The 14,877-nt window shown below is 46.8% G+C and overlaps 1 protein-coding gene across 1 annotated transcript; it reads left to right on the forward strand.

Moving 5' to 3' along the window:
• The first annotated feature begins 6,873 nt into the window (after nt 1-6,873).
• On the forward strand, nt 6,874-13,132 carry LOC133057854 (CMRF35-like molecule 5). Its single transcript, XM_061144916.1, has 4 exons — nt 6,874-7,009; nt 9,586-9,915; nt 11,235-11,304; nt 12,125-13,132. The coding sequence occupies exons 1-4, from the start codon at nt 6,955-6,957 to the stop codon at nt 12,348-12,350; spliced, it is 681 nt and encodes a 226-aa protein (XP_061000899.1). The 5' UTR covers nt 6,874-6,954; the 3' UTR covers nt 12,351-13,132.
• The last annotated feature ends 1,745 nt before the right edge of the window (nt 13,133-14,877 follow it).

Genomic DNA, 14,877 nt, shown 5'->3' on the forward strand with positions numbered 1-14,877 from the left:
ACTCCTTTCAAGGGGGTGAGGAAGGTCAGCATCTTATAGTGGTCATGATTTAATCTTTGTAGAGGCAGTTGGCAAGGTCCAGCTTCCAGTCAGCAGGGCCCCTTCATAGTCATATTTGACCATATTTGGGGGGCATTTCATGGTCATTGTGTCCCGTGGTGCTGGGAAGGCTCATTCCCTGGTCTAACAAAGATTCCATTGACAGGCCACTCAATGTGTTGTCACTGGACCAGGCCTTGTAAATAGCAAAAGTCTCTGGACTATACCTGTCTTACTAGCCCTTTGGTCCAGGAAAATATTTCCTCCTGTTGCTTCTTCCCATATCTAGAGTTATGTTATTATGATTATTGGTCTTATATGGAACTGCATATCAGCATTTATCACAGGCTCAGTCACACATTTGGTAACGTAAGAAATAATCTTCTGAAACAAGCTACATGGAAAATAATATAGCTAGAACTTATTAGTAAGGTCACAAGCAAGAATTTAAGTCAAAAACTTTCATTGGGTATAGCCCGGTATACTCCAGGTCATCTGACTCAGTTAAATGAGCCAAGTGTTAATCTGGTTGTATATCATGGAGCATCTGACCTTTATCTAAAGACTGGTTACTGAGATAAGCTTTAGAACAATCTTAGAGTGTTCTTTTTAATAACTTAATTAAAAATTTTAGCAATATAACATAACAAGGAACTATCTCAGAGGTGAGTCTTAGTAAGCACAGACCTTAATTAACAAAACTAGAACTTAATATTTAGTGAAATATATTTTTTTCTTTTTTGGAGAACTCATTGTAAGGGCATTAACTCTGTAGCCAGGGAAGGCTTTAACCCATCAAATAAAAAAGGTCTGTCAGGGAGCCGGGAAAAGCCAAGTGGCCATCTTGGATTTCCCATAACCCTGGCTCTTTGATTTTCAGCTGTTGTTTATCCATTTTTAATTTCCTGATTTAAGAGCAGACTCTTGCCATGTATTAAGGACAGCAAGATAGCAAAAGTCTAACCATGAGGGGTTATTTTTTGTAGAAGCAGAATGAGCTTTGTCTACATGTAGCATAATCTTAAATAATGTTTATTTACTTTACCAAAGTAACAAAAAGATTTTAAAACCAAAAAAAAAAAAACAACCAAAAAAGACAAAACAAACAAACAAACAAAAAAGAGATTTTAAAACCAAATATAGATCATTTAAAGGCAAAGAAATTAAGAATCTGTTTTCAAAAGCTGCATTTTAAGAAAATTTTGTTCTCTAAACAGAGAAAAGACCAAATTCCAGTCTGGTATCAACTTACTGTTAATTAACAAAATTGGTTTATCTGTTTAATCTTAGAAAGTCTTTTACATAAATCTTGAAGAACTAGCAGCATTCTTCTAAAGGCATGAGAGTAAAACCATAGAAGGCATTTTTAAAATCTGATTCTATTGCAATTGACAAGGAAACCTGGTCATAACACTTTAATATGATAACTAGAATTATAACTGACTACATTTTATCAGGGCATATCAGATCTATATGAATTTCACATAATTTTAGAATATCTATGTTAGTATCATCAACCATACAGTATAACCTGAAGAGATTTTTCACCCTTTTAACAGTAATTCCCATGTAATTTAACATGTCCAATGAACCCAGGTAGCTTAATAGCTCTTTGGGATATCTCAGGGGCCCTCTGAAGCATCCCAAAGTTAGCTAGAAGTCAAGTTATTTAGGAAGTTTTGTTGATAAATATCAAAAGGGTTTATGACACTCAGTCAGGTAGGATCATATAAGTTACTGTGAAATAATAATTCTTTACTTAGCCAAAGTTAACAAAAGATTTCAAAGGTAATTATAGGACAGATCAATTAAGAGGTTAAAAAAAAACTTAAATCTATTATTAGAAGCAGTTCAACACCTGAAGAAAGTATGTCCTCTTAACAGAGAGAAAGGCTGAATTTAAGTTTTTGCTGCTGCTGCTGCTAAGTCACTTCAGTCCTGTCCAACTCTGTGCGACCCCATAGACGGCAGTCCACCAGGCTCCCCCGTCCCTGGGACTCTCCAGGCGAGAACACTGGAGTGGGTTGCCATTTCCTTCTCCAGTGCATGAAAGTGAAAAGTGAAAGTGAAGTCACTCAGTCGTGTCTGACTCTTCACGACCCCATGGACTGCAGCCTATCAGGCTCCATCCATGGGATTTTCCAGGTGAGAGTACTGGAGTGGGTCGCCATTGCCTTCTCCTAAGTTCTGCACCAGCTTACTTTAACATCATTTAGGTAAACTTAATCAAATTTATTTTCAACTTAGTCAGTCCTAAGCATGCACAAAACCTTTTCATGGTCTACCTGCCACAAACTTTTAATCACTTTCTGTAACAGCCACCTGTAAGTCAGCCTACTTTCTTTCCCTTTATAAAATGCAATTTTATTTTTTATATCTTCTTTATTAAAAATACACATCCTATTTTCTTATTAGATTAACAAACAAGCATTAATACTAGATATGTACTATTGAATATTTCCCATTTCACTTGAATCTGAAATTTATTTAGGTTAATTTTTCTTGCATTTAGAATTGTTTGATTTGTAAGTGCTTACTTTTCTTTAGGCCAATTAAATTGCAATTCATTTACAATTTCAACAATATTATTAGAAAAAAGACATATATTGAGACATACATAAATCCAGACAGACAGAGTGACAGAGATCTTATAGCTTTCTGTTTGAGATTTAAAATATCTCTTCAACCCCCTTTTTTCCTTCGCTTGAAGTTCTAATTTGCACTCTGTTCAATCAGCAATCAGTTCAGTTCAGTCGTTCAGTTGTGTCCAACTCTTTGCAACCCCATGCACGCCAGGCCTCCCTGTCTATCACCAACTCCCGGAGTTTACTCAAACTCATGTCCAATGAGTCAGTAATGCCATCCAACCACTTCATCCTCTGTCGTCCCCTTCTCCTCCTGCCCTCAATCTTTCCCAGCATCAGGGTCTTTTCAAACGAGTCAGCTCTTCCCATCAGGTGGCCAAAGTATTGGAGTTTCTGCTTCAACATCAGTCCAGTGATCACCCAAGACTGATCTCCTTTAGGATGGACTGGTTGGATCTCCTTGCAGTCCAAGGGACTCTCAAGAGTCTTCTCCAACACCACAGTTCAAAGGCACCAATTCTTCTGCAGTTAGCTTTCTTTATAGTCCAACTCTCACATCCATACATGACTACTGGAAAAACTATAGCCTTGACTAGATGGACCTTTGTTGATAAAGTAATGTCTCTGCTTTTTAATATGCTGTCTAGGTTGGTCGCAATCAGCAATCACGCACTCACAATCATTCAGAGGCTATCACGATGCCTCCCTTCCTTCAGAGTCTCCAAGTTTCCTTAACTGTTGCTGCCTTCCTGGGAGCCCAAGGAAGTGATCAGTCTCCTCTTCTACCTGTTGGGGTAGGTTCCTGCCTGGGGACTGGTCCCGGAGCCTTGCCTTATCCTGTGACCATTCCTGGTGAGTTGGTCTGTCACTCCAATGAGTCCAGTTGGGGCTCGGCTGTCTGGAGATTCGGAACACTGGTCCTAAAGAGAACCCGGAAAACCGTCAGCTGGCACGTCTCCTCGTTCGTCTCAGGGTTCCTTCACTCCAGCCCGGCTGAGCTACCAGTCTGGCTTCTCAAGGGGCCGGCGTGGTTGGACTCTCGCTGGGGCCTCCAGAAATGTTGCAGAAACCAGTACTCGAGAAACCAAACACCACACTTGGAGAGTTGGAGAATCAAGTTTATTATGCTGGCGGGCCCAGAGGTGTTAACACTCCAAGCTCTGGGACCTGAACAAAGGGATTACAGAGTTTTTAGAGATGGTCTATAGTGGGCAACACTAGCTGTTAATAGGCTGGTTTAACTAAGGGATTTTGAGTGCATGGGAACAGTGGTCAAGATGGGGAGGGGGATATCTGACCTGGACACGCGGACATGATTAAGCAGGTTTGCAGGGGCTGGGTGATTGCAAAGAGCAGGACAAGGGTGAGTGAGATAAACTCCAGTTCCTAGTTTTGCAAGTCCCCATTTTCTAAGACTACATGACCTACGCCATCTAGATTTTGCAAGGGGCAAGCTGAGTTACAGAGGCAGAAGGAGAAGGTGATGTAAAATTTTAACTTTTCCTCTTCACTAGGGGCGGGGCCTCCGGGGGCGGGGCCTCCGGGGGCGGGGCCTTTGGCAGCTGCGGCTCTCAGGCCCTGAGCTTCAGTAGCCGGGGCACACAGGGTTGCTTGCTCCACAGCATGCGGAACCTTCCTGGACCAGGGGTCAAACTCATGTCCCCTGCATGGGTAGGTGGATTCTTACCCACTGAACCACCAGGGAAGTCCCGATCCTTTGTGTCGATGGGTGGGTGTCTGAGTGGTGTCAAGTTTTGACTGTTATGAGGAGTGTTGCTCTGACATTCTGGCCCATGCCTTTGGTGAACATCTGTATACCTTCTTCTTAGCATTTAAAGGGACCCTTGTTTTCTTTATGGGAAGAACCAATCGTGTATAGATCAGGTCAGGACCCAATTTTTATAATAGGTCTTTTCATTTTATTTCTCTAATTGAAGTAGAGTTGATTGACAATGTTGTGCCAACCTCTCCTGTGCAGCAGAGTGACTCAGTTATACACACAGAGACGTTCTTTTTTAAAATATTCATTCCCATTGTGATTTATCACAGGATATTGCAGACAGTCCCCCGTGGTATACAGTAAGATCTTGCTGCTTATCCATCCAGATGTAACAGCTCACGTCTGCTAATCCCAGACTCCGAGCCTTTCCCTTCCCTCCTCCCTCCCTCTTGGCAACCACAGGTCTGCTCTCTACATCCACGAGTCTCTTTCTGTTTGGTCGATATGTTCATTTATTCCATATTTGAGATTCCACATAAAAATGATATCATATGGTGTTTGTCTTTGACTTTCTGAGTTACTGCACTTAGTAGGATATTCTCTAGTTGCATCTATGTTGATGAAAATGGTCTGTCATGTCTGACTCTTGTGACCTCATGGACTATAGCCCACCAGATTCTTCCATCCGTAGGAATCTCCACGCAAGAATACTCGAGTGGGTTGCCATTTCCTTCTCCAGAAAATGGCATTATTCATTCTCTTTTAATGGCTTAGTAGCATTCCAGTGTGCATGTATGTGGACATACACACACCACCTCCTCCTCATCCATTCATCTGTTCATGAACATTTAGGTTGTTAATATGTCTTGGCTATTGTGAATAGTGCTCTGATGAACATAGGGGTGTGTGCATCTTTTTAAATTAGTTTTGTCCAGGTCTATGCCCAGGTGTAGGAGTGCTGGATCAAATCGTAATTCTATTTTTGGTTTTCTGAGGAACCTCCACACAATTTCCATAGTCGCTGTATCAACTTATATTCTCACTAACAGGGTAGGAGGGTTCCTTTTTCTCCACCCTCTCTCCACCATTTGTTAAATGTAGACTTTCTAATGGTGGCCATTCTGACCAGTGTGAGGTGATATCTCAATGAAGATTTTATTTGCATTTCCCTACTAATTAGTGATGCTGAGCATCTTCTCATGTGCCTACATAGAACAGTGGGATGTCTTTAGAGAAGTGGCCGAGACCTACTTTTAAGAGAAGTGGAATTTCAGCCAGGATTAAATCCTCAGCCACAACCAGTGATTCAGGACACATGTTTCCTGGAGGGAAACAGAGGAGGCCCTTAGACCAGTGCACTTGAGCTCCTCACCACCTGCCCAGGTGCCCTGAACCCTCAGGGTGGGCAGAAGAGGTCCAAACACCCGTTAGAAGACAGTGGATCCCCTGCTGCAGCTGAGAAAATGAATTCCTTTCATTATGACCAGAGGGCTTGCATCGGAGTGGATCTCAAGGCACAGATCCCGGTGGTGGAATCTCATGGTGACTGAGGAGGAGTCTGTCGACCTGGGGCTCACACACACACACACACACACACACACACACACACACACACAGCATGGGGCACTCAGCACACTTGCCAAGCCTGGGGAGCTGGGCCCTGTTCACCTCTGGGTAGCTCTTAGCAGCACGGAAGCCACAAAACCACACATGACATGAAATAAACAGAACTGGCCAGGACAGAGTGAGAAAGAAGGGGTCAGAGGCTCAGAGAAACTCGCCTGCTAAAATATGACAGAGAAAAGGAGAGACAAAGAATCCGTCCAGAGAGGACGGGGAGAGGGAGCAGGGGACACAAGGGGCCCCTGAGGGCAGTGGGGAGGGTCACCCAGGACACAGAAGAATAAGCAGTGCCCGTGCAGGGCGGTGACCAGCAGCCAGGAGCCGGGGGGCACATGCAGACGTGGGAGAGGAAGCCTCTGGACAAAATGGGTGAAAGGAAAAGGGGCTTCTCCTTTCTCATCCTCCCCCAGGGAGGCCTCTGCTCTGCAGTGACTCAGGCCCTCAAAGGGAGCCGACCCCAGGGAGGGGTAGGAGTCAGGCTCAGGGCAGGAAGGTGGTTGGGATGCAGGTGGGGTTGGTGCCTGCAGGGAGGGGAGGGTGGGGATGTTTCTGCAGTGAGGCTGGACCTGAGCCCCGAGCTCCGCCTTCTCCCCAAAGCACAGACCCTGTTGAGTCCATTCCTGCCTCCGACCCCTGCTCTGGGGTCCTCTCTCCTCACCCACCACCAGCTCTGCCCTCTCCCCCCGGCAGCGATGTCTCAGCTCCTCATAGGCACACTCGCCCGGACCCGGACCACTTGTTCTCCCTAGAGGCACAGAGGTCTGCACACAGCTTTCATCATGTGCTGCAATTCATCCTCTCAATCAATGACACTCCTTTCTCCTAATATGTAAATGCAGAAGTAGGTGCTGAAGTGGGAAGTGAACCAGAGAGAAGTGCAAAGGAGATTCAGGAAACATCTTTCAAGTCTTGAGGGACATCAGGCATGTCCACTTCTGATCTGGGCTTCGGGTCCTTGAAGGGACTGAGGGCTCATTAGCTCCGAGGATGGGAGGCAGGACCCCGTGTCTGCTTCCGGCTCTGTTCCTTCTCGTCATCCCAGGTGAGTGGGGCGGGGCTTCAGACTCTGGAGTGACTGAGACAGGAGATCCTGACGGTCTGTCTTGGGGGAACGTGGCAGGGAACACGACAGAGTCCGTTCATTCACCCAGACACTTATTTGTTAATCAAATATCACGTTTACTATTAACATCTCATAGGTTCTATGTTAGGTGCTGGGAAACAAGAAATCAAACCAAACCAAAGTGTCTCCCCCTTTAGGACAGTGTTTTTCAACCTTGGCCATTCTACACAAGCAGATGAATGAATGAAAATGGGAGTAATGAAGGAAGCCACTCCTGAAGAGCTTTTTAAAGCTTTATTTCTGGCTGCACTGGGTCCTGGGGGTGCGCTGGCTTCTCATAGCAGTGGCTTCTCTGGTTGCAGAGCACAGGCTCCAAGGGGTGCAGGCTCCACAGCTGTGGTCAGGCAGAGTTGCCCGCCTCACCCGTGGAATGGGGAATCTTCCTGGACCAGGATGGAACCCGTGCCCCTGCATTGGACCATCGGGGAAGTCCTTAAGGTTTTTATTGTGATTTTCCCCCCACTATTTTGTTCTTTTGGGCATCCCTGGTAGATCAGAGGGTAAAAAATTTGCCTGCAGTGCAGGATATCCTCGTTTGACCCCTGGGTCGGGAAGATTTCTTGGAGAAGGGAATGGCAACCCACTCCAATATTTTTGCCTAGAGAATTCCATGGACAGACCATGGGGTGGCAAAAAGTCAGACTTTACTGAGCGATAACATTTTTGCTTTATTTTGCTCTTTAGATATTTTCTGAGCACGTGGAAATGGTTCACTTCTATTTTGTTAAAATTTCTGGCTTAGTTGAATTATATCCAGAGAATATACTCAGTGACTTCAGTCCTTGGAAAATTTCAGTGACCTATTTTGCGGCAGGTCTCTTTAACGATCAATTTTTGTAAATATTCTCTATGTGCTTTAAACAAAACGTGTTGTTTGAAGTTGTTAGATCGTGTTCCACATGCTTCTAGTTGCATCTCAAACTCATGCTGAACAATCACGCTGAATGTTTATTGACTGTAAAGAAGTGGTCAGCGCTTCTGTGAATGGGTTTGCATTTGCATGCATGCATGCTAAGTTGATTCAGTCGTGTCTGACTCCTTGTGACTCCATGGACAGTAGTCTCTCAGTTCTCTGTCCATTGGATTCTCCAGGCAAGAATACTGGAGTGGGTTTCCGAGCCCTCCTCCAGGGGATCTTCCTGACCCAGGGACAGAACTCTTGTCTCCTTCCGCTCCTACATTGCAGGCGGATTCTTTACCCCTGAGCCACTGGGAAGCTCCAGGTTTGCGTTGACTTAAGTAACTTTAAATAATTTTTAATGGAGGTCTGATTTAAGTTATTTCCAGTGCTCTGAGTGCCTTTACACAAGTTTCAGTTCAGTTCAGTTCATTTCAGTCACTCAGTCATGTCCAATTCTTTGCAACACCATGGACTGCAGCACGGCAGGCCTCCCTGTCCATCACCTACTCCTGGAGTTTAATCAAACTCATGTCCATTGAGTCGGTGATGCCATCCAACCATCTCAACCTCTGTCATCCCATTCTCCTCACACCTTCAATCTTTCCCAGCATCAGAGTCTTTTCCAATGAGTCAATTCTTCACATTAGATGGCGAAAGTATTGGAGTTTCAGCTTCAGCATCAGTCCTTCCAATGAACATGCAGGACTGACTTCTTTTAGGATGGACTGGTTGGATCTCCTTGTAGTCCAAAGGACTCTCGAGAGTATTCTTCAACAACACAGTTCAAAGGTATCAATTCTTCAGCACTGAGCTTTCTTTATAGTCCAACTCTCACATCCATACATGACCACTGGAAAAACCATAGCCTTGACTAGACAGACCTAGACTGAAAATAATGAGCCAGTGAGTGCTGTCCTGTTCTTGCTTTTATCCTACAAAAGCACTTCTCCCAGGAATTTGGGAGTGGAATTCACAATTCAGTGAACATAATGGGATGTGTCCTGCATGGAGTCCATAGCACACGGAGCCCCAGTAGCAACCACTGTTTTGGTCAGCTTCAAGGAGGCCCCTGCGGGCACATTTACTACACCATACCCAGTTTACTACAGCTTACTGGTTTACTACATCGTAACCAGTAGGAACAGCCTCCCCACAGACATGCTAAGGGGGTGAGTCTGCTGGACCTCCTGAGGTCATCAGTGCAGAGTCATCTTCTGTGGAAATGGGTCCTCTGGCCTTTCCTCCCCATCAGAGCAGAGTAACACAGGGATGGCTGCAAATGGACACGGCTGGAATGGAAAGTCTTACTGGCTGCAGACAGGGGAAGTGGGGGATAATTAGAAGAAGTTACTCTTGCTCTGTTTTAATGCTTGTATTTCTTTGAGATCTGCAGCTGTGGTTTTATGGGATTTTCCTGGTGGCTTTGACTAGTATATTGAAGGGCAAAGGGTCCATCTTGTGGAAGGTGTATTCCTTTCTTGACTGTTACTCAGCTCAGGAGACCCTTGTGTCTGGTTGAACTATTCACAGTGCAGGAGGCTGTGGCCCTGCCCCCAGGGCGGGAGGTGACAGGTGCATGGATTTGTGTTTCCAGGCTCATCTGCCGTCTCGGGTCCCAGAGCAGTGAGAGGTGTGGAGCAGGAATCACTGACCGTGCGGTGTCGATACGACCCGGGATATGAGTCCTACGTGAAGTGGTGGTGCCGGGGGGCCAACTGGGACAGCTGTCAGCTTGCCGTTAAAACCACTGGATCAGAGAAGGAGGTGAAGAAGGGCCGCGTGTCCATCAAGGACAACTGGAAAGACCGCTCATTCAACGTGACCATGGAGAAGCTCAGGCTAGGCGATTCAGACACTTACTGGTGTGGGATTGAGAGAGTCGGACCTGACCTGGGGAACCGAGTACAAGTGACCATTGACCCAGGTAAGAGTCTGTGTCCATGTGGACGTGTCTCTTCAGGGCCTGCTCTGTCCAGGGACCCAGCTGGCCCTCAGAGGGAATGTCACAGGGGCGGGGGAGTCCTGAGGTCTCACGGAGCCCCCGCTGACCACCTGGGCTGGGAGGGGCAGGGCTTCCCCTCGACGCTCTCCTGGCTCCAGGGCCTCCTCCAGGACGGGATCAGGCTTTCCCGGCACCTTGCTTTCCTCTGCACAGTCAGAGCCGAGTCTGTTCCCAAGGAGATGAAGGTCCCAGTGTCAGCCCGTGGGCCAAGGGACCCTCCTCTGTGGGACCTGGAGCCCCCTATTCCTGCAGTGCTTTCCTGGGACCCCTGCTGCCCTGCTTTTTCTGAAATTCAGGGTTGAGTCTTCAGAGCTGCCGTTCCCACCTGGTGTTGCATATCCCATCTCAGGGGAAAGACCAAGCCCAGTGGGGGATGCTGTGTTTAATTTCGGGGTCTGGAAAGGGCTCCACAGTCAGAAGGCTGCATTTCTGATGCATGAAACCCCATCAGGAGCGATTTACACGTTTGCATTGAATGACACTCTTCCTCAATCCTTCTAGAAGGCAAACATTCCTGGGCTTATCAGCTGAGGCACCTTGGTTTGGCAGATTTTGTCTGTTGGGCTCTGCCTCTGCTGACTCTCGGACCAGGCAACACCAGCTTACTGGGAACCTCTAGCAAAGAGGGGTGGGCACACAGTCAATAGCTCCCCTACACATACACCTGGAACCTGTGAGGCTCATTGTACTTGCAAAGCAGAGCAGGTTCGTCATCTCATTCAATCCTGACAACATTCCTGAGAGGGACTATGCCCTTTGTGGGAGCTTAACAACGTCCTCCAAGTGCAGGCTGTTCCTCGGGACTTTGCTCAGGGCTGGTCCTGACCTTTGACGTCCCAGACCTTGGCTATGTCAGCTGCCTGGTAGCCCCCAGTCTACACCTGTCCTTGTGGATAAATAGATGGGGGAGGCACTGGCCGAGGCCCCGGCATAAGCAGCTGGAGCTTTTGAATTCCGCTGCCTTCCAGCTGCCCTTGCCCTGAGGTGACCCTGGGCCCCTCTGACCCCCCTGGACCAGTGCCAGCCCCACTGCCTCTGAGGCTCTGAGTCTCCTGGAGGCCACGGAGATATGAGCAGTCCGGGCTCTCGGCCCCTCGCTTGGCCATGCTCCAGACTCCTCAGGGCAGGGAGGCCCACGCTTCCCCAAACCCCATCCCCAACACTCAGAGGCACTTTTCAGGCTGCAGGTGGCTGAGCAGGCAGAGTGCTGTGTAACCTGGTCTGTTGTCTTGCAACTGCAGAGTCGATCTCCACGTCTGCCACCCTCAATGCCAACATGTTCACGGCACCTGTTGCCCCAGAAGGGCACCCGTAAGTACCATTTAGGGCTTCTGATCTTCATGAGATGCCTGATTCACTCATTTATCTAACAAATAAGCACTGAGTACACACTCCTGCCCATCCCTTTTTTCAAAAAAAAAATTTTATTTATTTTATTTTTGGGGGGATATGCTCAACTTCATGGCTGTGCATGGGCTTTCTAATGATTCCTGCATTGGCTTTGGCTTCTTTATCACTGGACCACCAGGGAAGCCCGCCCATCTCTGTTTTAGGAATACGAGGGGATAGGAGGATTATCCAAATATGCAGCTGTCTGCCTTCCAGATATTTAATTACATAATCAACGTACCAAACAGGGCTAAGTGATTGATTCATAACTTTATTTGTGAAATTTCTGTGAAGAGTGAGGAATAAGGGATGATTCTGGTATTAGCTTGGCTGCCATGACAAAGTAACACAGGCCAGGCAGCTTACACAATGTTCATTTCTCACAACTCTGGAGGCCAGGGTCTGTGGTCAAGGTGTCAGCGTATTTCCTTTCTTCCAAGGTCTCCCTCCTTAGCCGTGTAGACGGCCGTCTTCCTCGCTGTGGCATCATGTGTCTCCTGTTTCTGTTTGTCTGTGTTCTAAGCTCTTCTCCTTCTGATGAGGACACTAGTCCTTTCCTGCCCAGGAGAGCAGCAAGGGTCAGAACAGTGAGACAAGAAGAAGGAGAGTCTGGGGGTGAAGGCCGTTGTCACCCTGGGGTCCCGGGCTGGCCCTCGTGTAGGTTATTGGAACCTGGGACCCGGGAGAGCTGGGAGGAGGGGGCCTGGGGGGCAACTCACTTCCTGTCCCCGTGTCCCCACAGGCCCCTGCTGGGCAGCGTCCACTTCCTGCTCCTGGTCTTCCTGAAGGTGCCCCTGCTCCTGGGCCTGCTGGGTGCCGTCCTCTGGGTCAACAGGCCTCTGAGGAGCTCTGGGGGGAAGCCCCAGGAAAACCAGCAGCCCCCATGCTCTTCAACGTTGTCCAGAGAGAAAGACCCTCAAAGAGAAGAAAAAGGCATTTTTTCAGGCAATGTCGGTGGTCAGCAGTGACTGTGGTTCTCCAGGCAGCGTGGCTCCCCCGCCTCAAGAATCGGTCCCCTAGCCCCTGGAAACCTGCTGCTGTGATGCTCGGGCCTGGATCCAGTTTCGCCCTTCCCTGCACAGCCTCTGACCTTCTTCGTCCTGAGGCCTCCAACACAGGAGAAACTATAGGAAGGAATGGAAGAGCAGATGCCTTTTTTCTGGGCCCTGTTTCTTGGAGGACACACATGATCTCAAGTCTGTGCCACACACAATGTAATACACTTGTCTTTGCATTGTATGCGGGGCAGGGCTTCAGCCAATTGGGCCTTTGAGATTCTCTGTGTGTGTGCTGGATTGTGTCTGACTCTTTGTGACCCCATGGACTCTAGCCCACAAGGCTCCTCTGTCCATGGGATTCTCCAGACAAGAATACTGCAGGGGGTTGCCATTTCCTCCTCCAGGGGATCTTCCCGACCCAGTTGTTGATCCTGTGTCTCCTGCATCTCCTGTATTTGCAGGTGGACCACTGAGCCACCTGGGAAATTCTAGACCCCAGGAAAGTAGAAAAATTTGCAAAATGATGATAATATGCCAACTGCATGTGAAGATATGAAGCTGTAAGTGGACAGAGGGACTTTGCTGGTGGTTCAGTGGGTGAGAATCCACCTTGCAATGCAGGGGCTGTGGGTTTGATCCCTGGTTGGGGAACCAAGACCGTGCAGTGCAATGAAAGATTCTGCATGACTCAAGGAAGATCCCGGGGGCGATGCAGCCAGATAAAGAAAGTATTTTCTTAAAAAGTGGCAGAAGACTCTGGCGTCCCTGCCCTGATGTATTTTGTGTTTGCGTGAAATGAGATTCTAGTCCCAGCGCCTTCCCTCACTACACCTGAAGATGAGAGCGACCTCACAGCCTCTCCTTTATTTATTAGCAAATAAAATTGCAGGACACTTGGGGCTTCCCTGGTGGCTAAGAGTCCACCTCCCAATGTAGGGGATGTGGGTTTGATCCCTGATTGGGGAGCTAAGAGCACACATGCCTTGTGGCCAAGAAATATAACAGACACAATATTTTAAACCGATAAAACTTTAAAGTGGTCTACGTTAAAAAAAAAAGAATCTTGGAAAAAGCTCCACAGGACACTCAGTTATAATTGAAGTTTGGCTAAACAACAAATATTTGAAAATATAAGTATATTTGAAAATATTTGAAAATATATATATTTATATAAGTGTATATATATACACACACATATATATTTGAAAATATAAGTATATTTGAAAATATAAGTATATCCCATGAAATATCCCTGGAAAATACCTATAGTAAAAATTGGAGGTTCCATTGAAAGAGGATTGTCAGGCTTGTCTAGTTCCGAGGAAGGCAGAGTGGGTGCCATCAATGACCAAAATGTGGACACGGTCTTTTTCAAATTCTTCTACCTGAGCTGAGCATGTCCTGCTCTGACAGGCTAAGACAGGCATCTTCTTCTGATGTCACACACTCACTCCTTCCCTCACTCACACTCACACACGTGGTCTCAGGGAAGGGTTTGGAAGTTCAGTTTTATAGTTTGAATAAGAATGAAAGGGATCCTGAAACCTCAATCCCCCCAGCAACATGATGCAGAAAGGAAGAGTCCTTATCTGGGTCAGTGATCAGTTTAACTCAGACCCCAGGGTCCGCTTTGATTCTCTCAATCCCACATCAGTAAGTGTCTGCATTGTTTTCCCTGAGCTCCTCCAGATGTATTGAGAAGCTGGAGTTGGTGTGTTGAATGAAGACTATGCAGATTATAGAATGAAACAATGGCATTTGCAGCAACATGGTTGAACCTAGAGATGATGATATTAAGTGAATTAAGCCAGAGAAAGACAAATATCATATGATATCACTTATATGTGGAATCTACAGAATGATACAAATGAACATATTAAAACAGAAACAGATGCAGAGACTAAAAAGACAAGCTTATAGCTACCAAAGGGGAAAGGAGGGGAGGGATCAATTAGGAGTTTGCGATGAACAGATACACACTATATATATGAAATAGATAACCAACAAGGACCTACTTATAGCACAGGGAACTCAACTCAATATTTTGTATTCATTCAGTTCAGTCGCTTAGTCGGGTCCGACTCTTTGAGACCCCATGAGCTGCAGCACACCAGGCCTCCCTGTCCAACACCAACTCCGGGAGTTTAACCAAAGTCATGGCCATCGAGTCGGTGATGCCATCCAGCCATCTCATCCTCTGTCGTCCCCTTCTCCTCCTGCCCTCAATCTTTCCCAGATTCAGGGTTTTTTCAAACGAGTCAGCTCTTCGCATCAGGTAGCCAAAGTATTGGAGCTTCAGCTTCGACATTAGTCGTTCCAGTGAACACCCGGACTCATCTGCCTTAGGATGGACTGGTTGGATCTCCTTGCAGTCCAAGGGACTCTCAAGAGTCCTCTCCAACACCACAGTTCAAAAGCATCAATTCGTCAGCGCCCAGCTTTCTTTATAGTCCAACTCTCACATCCATACGTGACTACTGGAAAAACCATAGCCTTG

Source organism: Dama dama, chromosome 5 (assembly GCF_033118175.1).
Source record: "Dama dama isolate Ldn47 chromosome 5, ASM3311817v1, whole genome shotgun sequence".
Taxonomy (NCBI): Eukaryota; Metazoa; Chordata; class Mammalia; order Artiodactyla; family Cervidae; genus Dama; species Dama dama.